This window comes from Crocodylus siamensis, chromosome 15 (assembly GCF_052110815.1).
Source record: "Crocodylus siamensis isolate JL-2025a chromosome 15, ASM5211081v1, whole genome shotgun sequence".
NCBI classification, from domain to species: Eukaryota; Metazoa; Chordata; order Crocodylia; family Crocodylidae; genus Crocodylus; species Crocodylus siamensis.
This window is the reverse complement of record NC_143409.1, coordinates 40,249,068-40,266,727: the sequence shown is the minus strand read 5'-3', so window position 1 is coordinate 40,266,727 and position 17,660 is coordinate 40,249,068. Positions and strand designations below refer to the sequence as shown.

Genomic DNA, 17,660 nt, shown 5'->3' with positions numbered 1-17,660 from the left:
TAATATCTTCTTTTTTTACCAAATGCATGGTTGAGAGAGATTTAGACAAGATTTTGGGTACCACAGTACCCTTCCTTGAGACCTGTGGAAGAGTACTGTGGTACCCAAAAGCTTGTCTAACTCTATCCCAACCATGCATTTGGTCCGTTAAAAGATATTACACTCAACAACTTTTGCCCTTATCATGGATTAGGTCTTTGGTCTAAGAACCTAACTTTTCAGGATAGACGATAGCTTGGGCATTTTAAGTGATTCTTGATCAGTGGTTATTGGGTTTTTTGCTTGATCTAAGTTCTGAAATCTGGAGCCCAGTGCTCTATGTTAACTAGTCTGGGGCTGCTGTTAAAATGCCTTACAGAAATAAACTGTAGCAAACCTTGGACACATTGCAAGCAACCTGGACTAGTATAAGATCATTGGTCATGCCTTGCTGGAGGCCATGTGGTTTGGAGCAGGATTCCGTAACCTATGGTTTGTGGGCAACTTGAAACACTAATACCTTCTGATCTATCTCATAGACATAGCCTCTCAGTGGCCTGCCTGCTTGTAGATAAGATGGTACTAGGTTTATAGCAATGTTATTTGCCTGGGTTGTTTGTATGTGCCAGGGAAATGGGTCACATCGCAATAGATCTGGACTGTCTCACCATAGCAACTCCAAACTAGTCCACTGGGCAGCTTCAGCAGAGGCGACTGGTGTTGCTGCAGGGTCCAGCAGGAGGTTCCCAAAGTCCCAGGCCACATGCAGTTTATGTGAAGTGATGGGTTGCTCATCTCATTTATTTCCAGGAACGGTTTTGACTTTGGCCATTAAAGGCCAAGGAGCTGAGGTTAGTAAGTGGTTGCTAGGGAAAGATTAAATGGCTATTTGGGAGGCATGATGATCTGGGCTAGGCATGACCCAGAAGTCTGGAGACCCATATTCTATTTCTGACGCTGGTTTGTGGTGTGATTGGAGAAGTCACTTAACTTCTCTGGGTGGGTTCCTAGCAGTAAAACTGTGATGGTCCTTTTTGATCTCGTACTGAGAGGGAGCTGTTAGGATTGTGGGTGCAGTAGACTGTCTTGGGAGATGCTTTTCAGTCCTCTGGTCCCATGACTGTGTTGCTAAATTGCCATCATCAGTGCTTGAAGGAGCAGTGAGCAGGTGTGAACATGTCAGTTTTTTTCTCATTTGCCTACCATCCTCTGCCCAGGAGGCAGGTGAGAGTCGAGGGTGCTCTATGGATAAAATGTGTATACTAAGCAATGATATCTGATGCTTGTTTTATTGAAATATCTGCCATGAAATTGGTTTAATCTAAGCAGCACAAATAAGGATGACTCCTCCTTAGTTGCATAAGTATTGGCCCAAATTTTAAGAATGAGTCTAGCTCATGCCAAGTAGTTAAATGATATTTAACTAGGTGCTAATTAGACATGAGATACAGAACTCTGATCTTCCACACAAATTGCCCCAGGAAGTTGAAGAGGTGTGTGTTATTGAGTATGTGAGAAGCTTTGGTCAGAAATTACAGGGCTTGAATGACATCAAAGGCAAAATGATTATGGGTCTAATGAATTAGGAACTCCAGTGGCAACTTTTTTTTTTAAAGAGAAACTATGCCAAGAACTCAGGTTAATAACAGTGTGAAGTGCAAGGGTTAAAAGGAAAGTGCCATGTTTTCCTCTTTCATAATGTTAAAGAAAGCCTGCAACTTTTTATTCTTGTGTATGGGTGCACGGGCCTTTCCCCCCCTCTTTGCCTCAGAAATATCAGGAATGTCATAACTAGATTTCTTGGGAGTGGCTGGAGGATTTGGTGCTAAGGGATTGAGTACTGTGAACTTTTGGACCTCGCTTTTAAGATCAAACCTTCTGATCCCTTCAGGAAACTTTCTCCCAAAAGTCAATTTGGCATCAGAGTTAAATAGGTGTTAACAAAAACAAGTACAGTGTTTCAAATAGTCTGACTAAGCTTTTTGTGTAGACCTGTAATCAGGCCAGGTCTGAAGGCTGCATGTACGGTCATGCTGTATTTGGTGTTTTATAGGACTTTCATGTCTGTGGCATTGTAATTGAACAGAGTTGTAAGGAAAGGCCATATTTCAAGGATCTGAGCACAAGGGCGTGGATTCAAGGTTGCGTTTTCAGCCTTAACTCTGCATTTTCTGACTTCTGATATCAGATTCATATTAGGTTGGGGGGGGTGCGTGTGTGCGCGTGTGTGTGTGTGTGTGCGCGCGCGCGCGCAAGCGCGTGCTAGCTGAATCCAGGTAGAAGCTGTACCTCAACTCCTCAGAACATGATCCAGAAATAGCCATGGCTCCCTCTGCAAAACAGCTTGGTGAGCTAGGAGGAGGACTGCCGGTTTCTGTCTCGCTCCCCATCCTCGTCTCCAATTGCTTCCAATTACCTGCTTCTCCTTGTCAAAGGGATATTTATAAGCAGGAGCAGAAGGGGCATAGGATGCTGTTTTCTGTGCCTTGATTGTGCCTTTCATTCTAAGATATCAATGTTTTACAACGAACGGCTCATAGACCAAACGCTGCCGTGGAATAGACTCTTCTCTCCAATAAAGGTGCGCCTAGGGCAGTGGTTCCTTAATCTTTTTACACTCGAGGCACTCATTGATAAAGCCCCCCTCAATAGACTGGAGACATCCCTGAGAAGATGCTAGCTCCTAGTTTTCACTTGTTCTTTGACTATACAAAAATAACAAAGCAATTTTATTGCAAAGACCTTAGAAAGGCCACACCAGGGCAGAATATTTTTAAAACTACAGATTCCTGTTTGAACTCTGTGAGTGGATCTCGTAATTCACATTTGCACACCTCTAATGTTGTGTGGGATCCTGCGGCGTTTTTTAAATGATCTTGAAGCACCCAGTTGAGAATCACTGGTCATGGGAAACTCTGTGTCCCAGCATGCACTCTTCTACCATTAGCCAAAAACTTTGGCTGCACTGCATGCTGGATCCTGTAGTCTTTGTGGGGCACACTTCCATGTTAAAAGAGAGAGAGGGAGCGGTGGCTCCATTTTATTCATATTGGGTGCAGCCCATGTGCTATCGCTAGGCTGCCAGTGTGGCCCGTGCTCAGGTTCACTCCAGCAGCCCCTGGTTGGAAGGTGGCACGAGGACGATGGGTGCACGCCAGTCCTCCCATTTGCCCCCGGTTCATTCCAGATTGAGCAGCTTGTTTTGAAGTCCTGCACTTCAGTGTGTTTTGCAACATCTTGGACTCCCACTGTGCAGATGGGCTCCAGGAAACCTTCCCTGTGGGGTGGGGGCTGCTCCAAAGGGGTGTCATGGTCTGAACTCCTTTGTCTGCTCCAGCCTGGCTGATGCATAGAGTGGAATGAAACCCTCCTCCCCTGCGTGATTTCTTGAGCTAAAAGCAGCGAGTGAGTGAGGAAGCTCCTTTGTGCAGCTTTTGCCGTCTCCTCTTGTGCGTGCCAGCTGGCTCGCGTTCAGCATTGCTTTTTTTTTTCCATCACTAGAGAGAGGGGGCGGGGAGAAAGGAACATCTTAAACAGAAAGCGACCAGAAAGACACGGGAGTTACTTTAAGAAAATTCAACCCAAACAAGCCAGGCTGGGGGGGATTACAGATGTAGCGCTTGGAGTGGAGCAGGGAGCTCGTGTCTGGAAAGGGAGGCACGTTCTCTCTCCTTGCTCCCCGCCGCCCCCTCACAATTTCTTTTAGTCGTAAAAGGAAACAAAAAGGGATCTTGTATTGAGGCAGCGGATGGGGAAAGCTGTTGGCAGGCTGCCAGCAATACATGGCAAGAGAGAGGGCCCCGCAGCACCATGTCCTCTCACATTCCTGTGTGGGCGCGTTTGGCAGGGTGCACACTAGTACTGCCAGATGGGATAACTGGTATATGCTGGGCAAGGCTGCAGGGACCAATTTAGGGCCTTGGCAAAGGCAGCCATGCCCCTGATCTTGCCTCTCTGCTTTCACCCCTGGCCAGTGCTGCATTTGCCTCTTGCTCTGCTTGTCTTTCTGGGGTGGGGGGGACTCCTTGAGGCATTTGCTGCCATGGCTGGACCCAGAAAGGGCAGGCAGCCCTTTGAAATCCTTCTCGGCTTTGCTGTGTTGGAGAGTGGCAGCTGCCTGGCCAGAGGAAACGCCTTGTGCAGGAGATTTTCCATCGTCTTTGCTGTTCCTCGTTGTGGGCATTCCTGAAAGTTAATCAGGGTGAAAATTGCAGTCAGTCATGTCTGGAAGCCACCAGAGGCTAATCCCGGAGCGTCGCAGACTCAAGCACATGGGTACGAGGCAGTCTTTTTATGTGTGGGCTGGCTGCTTTGCTGCCAGTGGAATGGCTTGCTCCTGGTTTTTGTCGCCCTGGGGTGTTCAGTCAGTCCCTGTTTAGCTTTTTCCGCCTCTTGTTTGACGGTGGAAAGTTAGAAGCAATGCAGATCTGTGGCTTCACAGAGGAGTCGCCTGCATGTGATTTTACACAAAGAGCTCCAGCTCGCATGGTTTCCCAGCTCTGCTTGGTGCTGGTTTGAAGCACTCCCTTGCCCTATTTGAATAGCTTTCTGGAGTTGTGTTTTTGCCAGCGGCTGCTAGCTCAGAAAGTGAACTTTCAGGTTTGCCTCTAATGCGTTGGCTCCCTCCCAGCGCCTAGCTGGGGATTGTAGAGGTCCCAGCACCTAATGGAGCTGAATTATTCATGTCTGGCACTGTGTGTGCAGCATTCCCAAGTGGAGAGCTGTCTCCTGGTAGGATCTTTGCTCCAGGACGGCTGTTAAAATGCTTTGTTGGCAGGTCTCCAGCCCAACAAGTGAGCACATGCTTTTCATGTTGTGTAGGGATCAATCTCTCAATGGCCGGGGCTGAGGGGAAGGATGAATTGTGGCTGTGTAAATCTGTTTGTGCGATTCCATGAATCACCCGAGTCCTCTAGTTCTCGGCTGGGAGAATGCAGGGCATGCAGCGGGCACCCAGCGAGGGCAGCTGGTCAGGATGGGGGAGGACTGCACAAGAGCTGTATAAAATGGATCAGGCTGTGGTGTCCATCTTCCTCAGTGGGGAGGGTGGGGTCTATGGTGATTACAGGCCCAGCATGCACTGCTCTGCTCCAAAATGGGGGCAGCACTGCATGCTGGAACCCGTAGTCTCCACAGGCTGCACCCCCTGTGGGGCAGGGGGGAGCTAAGTCCCCCTGCTGCATGTGGGGGAATTCTTCACCTCGTCAGGAAGACGTGGGAAGTCCCTTGATGTTTTTTGCGTTGACTTGTCTGCCCTAGTTTTCACTTCCCTCTACAGCTGGTGCTAAGCCCTGGGTTTGGTTACAGAAGAGCACCCTGTGTCTGCACCTCTGGGCTTGCCTGGGTGAAGTTGAGGGCATGGTGTGCTCCTTGCAGTGATATGTTACTTAATGAAGAAGGCATTTTAGAGGGGTGCCCAAATCACTTCCTGTTTCCCACTCATTCCAGCTTACTGGCTCTTGCAGCTAAGAACAGGAAAATTCAATGTGACCTCTAGGTTTCTGCCCACGGCAGACCTACTTGACTTCTTGGCGCTTTGGGGGCTTCCGGACAGTCTGTGGTGTGCATGTGCACCCGTGTGGCCTCATGTTCTTTGCCAGAGCTGTGTTAGCCTGGTTGGGCTGTGAAGCCACATTAGTAAAGTGGTAGCACCAAGTTGGAGAGGGACCAGAGGCACTTAGCCCATGGCAAAAGTCATGTAGGTGTGTTGGGGCCTGGAGGATACAAAGTAGGCTGAAAATAGGAGCTTGGAGGTGGTGACTGGGGCCGAGCACCAATGCTGAGGTGGAGTCAGTGGCTTGAGTTTCACCACACAGATGACTCGCAGTGAAAGACAATGAGCACAGGAGTGTGTGATGGGATCTGGGACCTTGGGAATCACTCTTCTGAGATGGAAATGGCCTTTGGGTCAGTGAGTCCTTCTTCCTGCCATTGCTCTCCAACATGTGGGCTGCTGGCTGGTTGGGAAGACTGCTCTGCATGAGGTCTCTCTAATGACAGCAATGTCCTACTTTCTTTCTTGCCTAGCCCCCTTGCCTGGAATGCACTTGGCATTACAATGCTTTCCCTCCCCTGCCCTAGAGCAGTCCTTGCTACAGAGCCCATTCTTGCCTGTCTGGTCTGCGATTATCTCTGACCTCCTTGTCTGTGTTTGCAGGGCCCTGTCTCCTCTGGCTTCTCTTTTTCAGGATGAGCTTGCCCTACTTGTACTCTTGAAATCTCTGTTTGATCCTGTGCCTCTTCTCTCTGAGGACCTATTTTCCTTCTAGGGGGCTACGGCGTTGGTAATCGCATAGAGATGCTAGGTTTGTTTGCTTGGGCTAGGCCAGAGCCCTACTCTTTAGCTCATGTTTTTAAAAATGGCAGTACATCTGAGAGAGTATAGGAAAGCAAAGAGGTGAAACCTCCTCCATCTCAGTGCTTTGGTGCAGAGCAAAGCAGAAGCAGGCTACTAGACTATCCAGCGCAGTCAGTGTTGGTCCTGTTGTGGTTGCTCTTGGTTATGGTGCCTTGCACTCAGGGCAGTGTGTGGCTTTGCTTGTTGGGTTTAGCAGTCGCAATGGGCTACACTGGTATGTCAAAAGGAGATGATGGCGGCTACTGTGATCCATTGAATCCAAGTCAGGTGTAGTCCCAGGAACTCCTGACTTGGATTCACAGGAGCCACCATCATCTCCTTTTGTGCCATTGATAGGACAAACATAGGGTGTTGTGAGGTTGAAGCATGGTTGGGCCTGGGCTGTGTTGCCAGGAATGCCCCAGAACTGGCATTACCTGACAAATCCTTCTTCCCCTTCTGCATGCCGGAGGGAAGAAGGCCTGTGGGCCAAAGCAGAATCAGTTATCTCTGAAATGCCATGAATAGATACTATGCGCCTTGTCCTCTGGGCTGATCTTGTCCTCAGCAAGGACTTTCAGGATCTAAAAATGCAGGCAGTTTTACTCCTTATCCCCCTGTCATCTGGACAGAGGAATTGCTGGAGGCAGGAGGTACAAAGGGAACTCCTGGGACATGAATGCTCTGCTGGCCACAAGTTGGGGTGGGCACCAGAGCTTGGTGGGAAGATTCTTTGCTGCTTTTGGCTTTGGTGGCACGGGGCTAAGTGAGGAGAATTGATCACTGCATGTCGCTGTCCCTCCCCCCAGGCCAAGCCATGCAGTGAGCAGGGAGTCTGCGATCTCAGCTGGAGCAGCAAAGCGCAAATAGCACTCACTCTCTGGCAGTGGTGGACAGGGAGAGCAGCTCCAGAGAGGCAGGTAGACTTGAGCAGCTGGTCGGGAAGAGCTGAGGAGGCTGACTGCTGTGCTTTCACCAAGCTGGGAAGTGGCTTTCCTGTGTTGGGGGAGGCTAGGGCAAGGGAAGAGGGAGGGAGGAACACACATGGCGGCTTTTGAAAGCTGTTAGTGACTCCAGTGCTGCGTGCAGCGTTCTCCTGATTCTGCACTTTCTCTGCCGTTGAAATGAGAGGTCAGTGCTTTTCATTTCCAGCTCGCATGCTAGCCCCTGGCTCCTGGGGTTAAAAATCTCCGTAATGACCTGTCAGAGAGTGGATTATTAGCTGTACAGAGCTGGGGATGCTGTGGGGAGCAGATGGAAAATGATCTGGCTGCTGCAGCCCGTGCAATGAAAGAATCCTTGGCATTTTTACAGTGTTTGTGTCTCTGGAAATGCATCACGAAGCTGCTTTCCAGGCTCCTGCCTGCTGGGGCTTTTTAAAAATGCATTTTTTAATTTAAAAAAGAAAAAGGGTCACCTGTTTTTTGTTTTTTGTTTTTTTTTTTTTAAGAGTTCCTCATAAATAATAACATGACTCATTGGGCCCTTGTACTCAGAAAGGAGGGGGAGTACAGTGGCACTACAGAGGGGCTGCTTTCGGAGGGCTGGTCGAGGGGAGAGTCTGGAAAGGAAGGGCTGGGTTTTGTGTTGCTGGCTGCTGGGAAGAAGCTATTTCATGTGTTAATTATGTCTCGTAAATGTAATCGCCACCAGCTAATTTCAGTTAGTGACTCTGGTGCTTTTTTTTTTTTTTGTGGCTTACTTCACAATTGTCTCCAGGGAAGTGCCCACTGCAGAATGCATCTGAGTGCGTCCCAGATCTGAGCCTGTGTTAGGGATTAGGCTGGCGTGGGAGAGGAGGTTAGTTAGTGCTGACTGGCATAGCGTGGGCAGGAGTAGCTTCTGCTTCCTTCATGCGACACCAGAAAGGCCCCTGTGTGGAAACACAGGCCCTCCTGCAGTGTCAGTCCTGGCTGCCTCCACAGCTCTGCTTTGCCCCTCTATTCTAACTTGCAACTGCCCCCCACTCTCCCCCGCCACGGCTGTTCTGGCCCTGGGCTCCCCCTTAACAGCTCTGCTCAGTTCTGGCCTGCTGGGTTTCAGCCTGTCTTGGTCCTGCACTTGTCACATGTTGTGATGGCTTTTTGAGGAATCAAGCTCTTCTTGGTGCTCCTATATTGAGATAACACATCGTGTTCCTTCTCTGGTATGCTCCGAGCTTCAGGGATGGAAAGTCAGTGTCTTGCTCTAGGAAATGACTCTAGTCTCCATCCCAGGAGCTTTGTTAGGAGGGATCTAGTCTCCATCCCAGGAGCTGTGTGAGCAGGGGGTGTTCAATAATTCAGAGGGAAATGGCGAGCAGGGAGCGTGTGAGTAATGTCTTGTTGAAGCTGAGAGCTGTGACCTGCCAAAGCCTGTATTGATTGAGGGAGTGATGCCAGATGGTTGCTGCTGTGGCCGTGGCCAGGGTGCTAGGGAATTCTCTGAGGAGCCCTCAGCTGGGACTCTGCGAGGGATGACTGTGATGGCCTGGCTGAGATCAGACAGCCGTGTTTCACTGAGCTATGTGGCTTTTTCAAGCAAAGCATCCATGGTAGTGGGCAGAGAAGGAAGGTATTTGGGATGGTATTCTGCACAGGCAGTGGGGTACAGCCACACTGGGACCAGCAGGACCCAGCTCCTGTAAATAAGCTTTAGTCTCTGAAGTCTTACTGAGTTAAGCAAGGTAAGCTCATGGAGCAGTGTCCACTGGGTCTTGAAGTAGCAGTCTGGTGAACATTGACCTTTGTGTCTGTGGTGGCATGAATGTGCATGCAGCTGAGTAGAGGCCTTGGGATCCTAGAGGAGTGCAGGTCCCAAGTGGGGGAGAAGTTGGGCCTGCTTGTTCCAAGACAGGTGCTCAGAAAGATTTCCCCAAGCCCGTCCCATGTAACGCCTGTTCTTGTCTCCCTTTCAGCAATGATGCCATCACCTGGGCAGACCTGGAGCATTGGAGCCCTGAGGACATAGTTGCAGCTGCTGCCTTGGATCCAGAAGGCATTGGGCAGGGAAGAGCCTTGAATCTTGAGGTGGGCTGTTAACTCTAAGATGTCCTTGAGCAGCGGAGCTTCCGGAGGGAAAGGAGTGGATGCGAACCCAGTTGAGACGTACGACAGTGGGGATGAGTGGGACATTGGAGTAGGGAATCTCATCATTGACCTGGACGCTGACTTGGAGAAGGATCAGCAGAAATTGGAGATGTCGGGCTCCAAAGAGGTGGGGCTGCCAGCGCCCAATGCTGTGGCCACATTGCCAGATAACATCAAGTTTGTGACCCCGGTGCCAGGCCCGCAAGCCAAGGAGGGCAAGTCCAAATCCAAGAGGAGTAAGAGTGCCAAGGACAGTGGCAAGCCTGCCCCAGGAACCTCCCTGTTCACTCCCAGTGAGGGAGGCAGTGGCAAGAAGGAGGTTCAGGGACGCTCTGGGGATGGCGCGAACTCTGGTAGCTTGGTGGCTGCCATCACCCCAAAGGGCTCGGAGAAATCAGCCAAGACATCCCGTAGCGTGGCCGGCTCCAAGAAGGAGAAGGAGGGCAGCTCGTCTAAGAGCAAGAAGGAAAGAAGTGAGGGGGCAGGAGTTCCGCTGGAGAAGGAGCCTAGCGTGCTCCAGCCTCTTGCTCTGGCTGTGAGGGTGGGACAATATGATGGGGGTCAGGGGGCAGAACCTGCTGCTGCCGAGCAGCTTGGGAGTATAGCTATTGACACAGGAGCAGCACTCAATCCCTTGGGAGTTAAACCAGAGCTGGAAGATGGGGACAGTGAATGCCGGCAGCTGAAAAAGGTCAAATCAGAGAAGGTAAGAGGCTGGTGAGTGGGGAGGGGGGGATATCCCTTTAGGGATCCCACAGCCACTGCAGCTTTGTCATCTTATATCAGTGGTGCTGTGTTCTGTTCACATGATGCTTTGTGCATGGGGCAGGAGGGTAGGCTGTGCTGGGACTGTGTATATCTTTTAGGAGCAGGTTGAGGCAGATTTTTCCAGTGCTCCCTGCAAGTCTCTCAGCAAGATCTCTCTGGCTTGCTGATATATGGGGGTCTGGTGAGCTGGAGTAGATGAAACTGGGAGAGCCTGCAATACCCTTTCCTCCTCCCAGGAAACTCCCTGCCATCAAAAGGTTGTGAGTCATGAAATGGTTCCCTGAAGAAAGGGAGGAAGAATGGCTTCAGTCTCTTCAAAATTAGATATAAATTGGGTCGCAGAATGAGGAACAGTTCTGCGGTAGTCTTTAGTGGATGGGCTTTTTCAGATCCCTCATCCACAGCTACTGAGTCATGAAAATTAGAGCAGGGGAAGAATAACTCATGGCTTCCTTGTTGTCCAGGTTTGCTGCCTGTAGCCAGGCTCTGGTGCATGTTGTGGGGATCTGGAGACCCCATAGAGGAGAGGGTTTTTTTTAGAATTTTGTCAGTGAAAAAGGAGTGCGTTACTTTCTTTTCTTCTTCGTGGGCAGGTCAGTCACAGGCAACCAGTAACATCGGTGTCCTCTGCCTCAGCCCTCTCCTCTCCATTGAGCAATGAGGGGTGTTTACCCTACCTGGATTTCTGTTAAAATGGCCAGCAGTAAAAGAGTTTACCCTGTTAATGTTTAAGCTGTGTCTGTACTACCAAGAGGATGTGTTTAAAAATAATTTGAGCCCATAGGACAGGAGAGTTCTTATTCTGTAGATGAGGTTTTCTTGGTGCTGGCAAGGTTTTGGGGTCAGTGCTGGGGTATCTTCCCTGTCTTTGAGCTCATTCAGGCCCTTCTGGGAGACTCAGTACCGAGTGTTTTCTGAGGGACCAGAAGATCGAGAACCATCGTCTGTGCAGTGAAGTGCATTTCCCCACTTGTGAATCCTGTGTGGGGGCGAACTCTGGAGTTATTCCATTGAATGACTGGGACCTGCCTACAGTATGTTCCCTGGAGTTACTCAGAGCAGCTTTAAATACCCCAAGTGCTGAGCTGAGAATGCAAGCTCTGGTTCGTGGCTGGTGCAGATGAAGGGATGGTTAGACATGAGCAAGAGCCTCACTGTTGGCAGGAAGCCAGCCTCCTTGTGACTTGAGGCACATGCAGTTTGAAGGGGCACAGGTTCCTAGGGGAAGCAGAAGTGGCCTGTGGAAGCCAGTGCAGTACACCGTGGGTCAGAGGAGCCTCATGGACTGCCCTGAAATCTTGGCTTGGTTCTGGAGCTCTTAGGGAGAGGGTAGCTGCCAGCAGGAGCTTGCTCCATGCACTGTACGTACCACTGTGGGCTACATTTGCTCAGTGCACCAGTGTCTGGGATCCTATAGAGCTGTTTGGAGATGGCTGCCACTGAGGCCTGGAGCTGGCTGTGTGGGCTCTGTTGCAGGTGCTTTGCATAAGATCTCTGCTGCTCCCAGATCACCTGAATGAGGTGTTCAGCCTGGGAGGCATCTGTGGCCCCGGGTGCTGGAGATAGTACAGAGCCTTGCACTTGGGCTCCCCCCCAGCTCCCAGCAGAGTGAGACAGACTGGCTGGTTGAATGGGCTGGACATGCTCCGCTCCGTGCTGGGCTCACCGCGTGTTTAGCTGATCCCAGCAGCTGCTGTATAAATTGATTTTTCTGTAATTGCATCAGCGGCAGCAGATCTGTTTCACTATGGGAGTGTTAATAAATATGGAATCTATATGGGTGTACTTTGAAGGTTGAAGAGAGATGCAAGGGATGATAGGGCCTTCTCCTCCATCTTCTCTGTGCTGCAGTTTGTACACTGGCTCTGTTCCCCTTATGCTGAGGCCCAGATGCCAACTACAGCTATGGCTGCGGGGAGTTCAGTGCTGTTCCTCAGTGGCTTACCCCCATGGCAGCTTCTTGGGATGGTGCTGCTGGTGAACTGCTGGGTGGAGGGCTGGGTGCTAAAATTCTGTGACTGCTCCTGCCAATAAAATGCTTCTGTCCTTGGAAATACTCCATTTGGAAAGCTGGCTGCTGGGAAATGGCTGAGTTTTCTATAGTGTTCCTGCTCAGTGTGTGACTGTGGATCACTGTGGTAGCATTCGAATAGCTACTCGTTTGGCTGCTATGCAGAAGCAGCTTGGGTTATGTGCTCTTGTCTAGAGCATTTCCAATGAATTGAGTGATCTTGGCTGGGGAGGGCAGGATGGCTCAACTGACAGCTCCCTGAATGCAAAAGGCTGTGCCAAGACTTGGCTGTAGAGACTTGTCTGCAGTAGTGATAATGCCCAAATTCTCCACTGTTGCAGCTGCCTAGGACAGTGGTGCTCACCCTGTCTGGCTCCACAGGCTGGATGAGTGGTGCAGGGCTGGTCTGTGGGCTGGCTCTAAAATGGGTTTGTTCTCGTGTGCAATCTGGTGTGCTGGCCACACCTTGTATGCTCCGATCTGACTGCACACTGGGCCGGTTGCAAAGTAACCCAGTGTGCTGGCGTGATGTAGCACAGTGGTTCTCAACCTTTTCTATACCGGAACCCATTTGTAAACATTGATGGACAGTCCTGATCCAGTGCCCCTCACTCCTGACCCACTGCCCCCAGGCCCTAGCCCCCAGTATGTGTGGGGGGTGGGGAGCAACAGCCCCTTACAGGCTGGAACTGATAGACGGCAAGGAAAAAGTCACATTTTTCTCCTTTAAAGGAGAACCCTTTTTTTAAAGTTTGTTGATCCATTTTTAAAGTCTGTTCCTGACCTTTTCATATATTCGTGCGACCCACTGGTTGAGAAATGCTGATCTAGTGTGCACAGGGTCACATTGTTTGGCCTGCAGGGCTTCCCACAGGGCTGGAAATGTGCAGCAGGGGAGCAGCAATTAATGCTGCCACCATTGCCACTTAAGGTGCCTGGATCTAACCTGCAGGCTGAGAACCACTGGCCTAGCATAACAGTAACACTCTGCATATTTATATACATGTGCTTGCAGTGGTGAGTCAGCTTTTATATCTGTTGGGTTTGTACCAGCTCTGAACATTTCATAGAAGAAACCAAAGTTCAAGCTGATCTGTGATGAACTTTTGTGATTTTCTGTGATGCTGTGGAAGCCCCAGGAAGATGTGGAGCCCCAGTGGAGTAGGTCCCATTTACCAAGGCCCTGTAGTGCTGTGTGAGGGTGTAGTGCATGCCCTTGGAGCGGGAAGGGTGAAGATTCAGAAACACTGGGCCAAGTTGCCATGCTGTGTTTTCTCTTGCCGACCTACAGCCTCTGCCATCCATAGCAGTCATGTTTCTGCCTATGAAATACTTGCTCTCAGGACTTGGCTCTTTCCTTTAGGAGTTGTTGGGAAATCTCTGCGGGGTAGGCGGAAGGCCAGCACTATGAAGCCACGGAGGTGTTTGCTCTCATGAAAGGCTTTGTGGAACAGGCTGTCTGGTAGAGAAATAATTTCTGAGCAAAGGCTTTATGTGGGAGCCAAGTTTGTCGGTCCTCTTTAGTTTCTGATGGAGGGAGGCACATTAGGGGCAAAGGACATTGGGTTTGTTCCTTCTCTCCTGCTTTCCTTCGAAAGGGCAAGGGGACCTGAAATATTTCTCAGCGTGGTTTTCCTCCATAGTGATATTTTCATTTGTGATCCAGCCCTTGATTTTACTTCTTGGGAACAATCCTGGTAAAGAACTGGAAAAGATTATCTCTCCCCTTTGACTGGCCTTTCCAGACAGGCTGCGGTAACATAAAGACAAGTGATTTTTGCCTGATACAGTTGTGTTGTTGATGGGTTTTTTTTTCTTTTGCTGATATAGCTCTACCAGGGCAGTTCCTAATATACAGATGCAGCTTTTCTGAAGTAAGTGTCTTGAGCTGATATAGGTTATTCCTTCTCTTGTATGGAAATAAGTTACATTGGTAACTTAGGTTCCTAAGTTATTTAGGCACAGCGGATGATTTTACTTCTTCCTCTCTAGCCTGTAGTTCCCCAAAAGTTCTCCCTGACTTAAGGTCACAGCTGGGAAATATCAAATGATTGTTTAGATTGGGTAAAGCGAGAAGGAGGGTAGAAAACAGTGGCTTGTAATGGGAGGCTCTTGAGAGATTAGTGTGTGTGCAGCGAGGCAAATGGAACCAGTTTTGCCTCTTGAAGCTGAGCGTGTGGATGGACAGATGGTTGGACAGGCTGCTCTTGGCATAACGCTGTTATGAACAGCTCTTGCTGGCTAATGACAGGCAGTGTGAGGCAGGACGGCTGTTGTTAGAGGCCTGCGTTTTGTAGAGGTAAAGCAGGACCTGGTGATCCTAGGCTGAGTGAGGGCCTCAAAGGGAGAGCTGAAGGTTGTGGAGGAAGAACATGGGGGAGAGGGCAGGTTCCCAAGGGAGAATGTGCTTGTGAGATGGAAAAGCTGGTGGCTGGATGCTGCTGTTTCCCAGAAGCTGTAAGTGTCTGCAATGAAGAGGCTTTTTTCCTAATCTGTGCATAGACATTTCTCTGGAGAGAACTGGGGTGGGGAGGAGGTGTTTGCAGTAGGAAAGAGGAGTCTGCGAGGGCTGCATCAAAGAGCTGAGAGGATACTTAGAGGCTTCCCACTGCGCAGGTGGGCAAACCCCTTGGAGCCTGGCAGCTTCAGGGAGCTCACGGCCAGCAGGGACCGTTAGATTGGCTGCTCCTACCTTCTGTTTGCTAGCAGGCTCTGTGCTTCACCTAGCTAACCCTGTAGTGGGAGCAAAACCTGTCTGGCTGAAGCAGATCTTCCAGAAAGGCGCCCAGCCTGGGTTTGAAGATGCTCCAAGGTGAAGAACCCACCCCTTCCCTCCAGAGCACGTTCTTCTGGTTATTCACCCTCGCTGATAAAAACAGGTGCCTTATTTTGAAATTTAATTTTTCAGCCTCTGACTGTCGGTTCTCACTGTTCCTTTCTCACAAAGATTAAAGAGCTCTTTAGTACCCAGCGTATTTTCCCTGTGGGGTTACTTATGCACTGTAATCAAGTCACCTCACAGTCCTTTTCTTTCTTTCTTTTCTTTTTTTTTGAAGAACTAAGCAGATGGAGCCCTTTTACATTTTCATTGTGAGGCATTTTTTTCAGGCCTCAAATAATTTTTGTGACTATTTTCTACTGGAACCGAGTGTAATCTCACCAGTGCTGTACACTGAAGTGTAATAACCGCTCCTACCTCACCCCTCTGCTCATGTGTCCCAAGGTCACATTAGCCTTGTTTGCCACAGCATTGCACTGGCAGCTCAGACTAAGTCAGGTGTCCACTATATCCTGGTCTTTCCCAGTCCATGACCCACTTCTGGCGTGCTCCCGCTCTGCCAGGACAATTTCTCTTAGGTTCGTGCCCTCGCTTGTCGCAGCCCCTGGTTTGGGCCCGAATCTCACTTTGTTTCCAGAGTCATCATTTTCTAGGATGGTTCCCCATCTTCTCTGTCTGAGCTGCCTTCTCTGTTCCTGGTTGTGTAGCTTGGCTGCAGTAAAAACCGTTTTGTTTGAGTGAGCCCAATTACCAAGCGATACAGATTGCTCTGTGTGACTGTTCTGTCATCGTTATTTATCCCTTTGCCGATCTGTGTCATCTGTACGCTTTATCAGCAGTGACTTTCATCTTTATTTCCAAATCCTTGATGAAAACGTTAAATAGCATCAGGCCTAGTACTGCTCTCTGCAGAATCTCATTGAACCCTCCCCTACCCCCACTTTGTGAGGACGATGTCTCAGTCCCTGCTGCTGCTTGAGGTCTGTCAGCCAATTCTTAATCTAATTAACACACGCTCCGTTGACAACGGCCAGTGCTGTTTTTCAATCGGAGCGTTATGCAGTATTAAGTCAAACGCCTTATCGAAGTCTAGAGGCAGACAAGGTTCTTTGGGTAAATCCGATATCTTTTATTAGACCAACAACTCTGCCATTATCAGCACATCTTGTAGTGTCCTTGTAGGGTGCTCCTCGGGAGGATGGGGATGTTTGACTTCTCACAGCACGGTAGCTAAAACCTGCCCCTGGCGGGGGTTGTCTGCATGCTGTGTGTATACGCCCAAGCTACCAATGTTAAATCGTGGCTGTTTTTCTCCCCTGTTGAACTGAACTCCCAGGTCAAGGCAGGTTCTGGGCTTCTCCGCCCTTGGTATGGGGTGAACTGCCAGGGGGCACAGGTCCCTGGGGAGCTGTCTCTTGCCAGGAGGGCTTTTCAGTAAAATGGCAGCTGACAGTAACAGATGCCCTCCTGGCTCTGACGGGGGTGAGATGTGGAAGTTGGCGGTGCTGTTTGCTGTGTGAACTCCCCGTGGCTGGGGGTGGTGGGAGAGGAAGGTGGGGGACGTTTGTGTGCGGGGCAGAAGCATGGGGAGGCTTTTCCTCTGTGAGCTGCATGCCCATAGCAATGAGCAGCTCCCTCTGCCAGAGCTGTCGGGGAAGGCTGTCAGGGCAGTGAAGAATGAGTGCCTGTGTGGTGCTGCTCTCTCCTCTCTCCCTCAGCTAATCGCTCTGTAAATGGCAGCCCCTTGACATGCTCTCCCTGCCCCTGCTGCTGTGGCAGAGAGCGACGCTCCAATGCCTGAGCTCCCTGCTCTGTCTGCGCGGAGCCGGAGTGGGAGGCGCATCCCCTGGCAGCTGCTGCCTGCTCCCATTGTCAGCGCAGCCCTCTGGACCTGCCTCCTTCCTCGTGCTCACCTCTCTCTGTGCTGTGGCGGGGGATGGGGAGGGAGGGGATATTAAGCATTAAACAAAAGAGCCTCCCAGCTCTTAGCTGCTGCCCTGGCTTTGTTTTGATTGAGAGGTTGTTGAGGAGGGAGAGGGCACTCATGAGGAGCATCCAGATGTGACACCACTGCTGCAAAGGAAGGGGAGGCAAACAGAAGTGAGCGGCTTTAAAGGCAGCCCTTTCCCTGGTGTGTGCGTGTGTGTGCAGGGGGACAGTCCCAGTGGAGGAGCTCCATTTTTCACCCAGGAGAAGGAGCTCAAAACAAATGTGCCTCCCTTGTTGGCAGTGGGGAGATCAGGCTGTCAAAGTGCCCATTCCTCCCCTCAAGGAGGCATCTGTAGTAGCTTTCCCTCTCCCAGGTTTCCTTCCATGGCTGATTCTGGAGAAAGGGGAAATCTTAGGGGCTGGGATGGGAGGAGAGCTGGCGTGATCGAGGCCTAAAATAGATGCCAGCCGAGTGAACTCATGGCTGAGGCTCAGCTGTGCCATGGCACGATTCCCTCTTGCCTGTAGAGAGACAGAACACGTCAGTGCGGGGCTGTGTCTGGATTCAGGTTGGGCATGTCTGCATGGGGGAGACGGCGAACCATGTTACAAGCAGAGCCAGCAGGTGTGTGACAGCGGTGGTGCTGAGCAGTGGGCTCGGGGCAGCCTCAGCGCCCTGCCTGCAACAGTGCAGCTGCATCGCTGGGTGCAGGCAGAGGGAAGTTTTGCTTCAAGCGCGCCCAGAAGCTTGGATCCCCAGAGAGGAACGCAGATCTGTGATGTGGCTGC

The 17,660-nt window shown here is 50.4% G+C and overlaps 2 protein-coding genes across 3 annotated transcripts in view; both read left to right on the top strand.

Moving 5' to 3' along the window:
- The window catches only part of TRIP4 (thyroid hormone receptor interactor 4), a 91,182-nt gene extending 81,832 nt beyond the window's left edge, over window positions 1-9,350 (top strand). Inside the window, exon 13 of the mRNA XM_090029886.1 lies at window positions 9,213-9,350. Coding sequence (XP_089886012.1) covers window positions 9,213-9,265 — 53 coding nt within the window. The 3' untranslated portion in view covers window positions 9,266-9,350. The remainder of the gene's footprint in view (window positions 1-9,212) is intronic.
- Window positions 9,344-17,660, top strand: part of ZNF609 (zinc finger protein 609) — a 94,483-nt gene continuing 86,166 nt past the window's right edge. For both annotated transcript variants that reach the window (XM_090029883.1, XM_090029882.1), the window contains exon 1: window positions 9,344-10,090. In XM_090029883.1, the coding sequence (XP_089886009.1) occupies window positions 9,344-10,090 (747 nt within the window). The remainder of the gene's footprint in view (window positions 10,091-17,660) is intronic.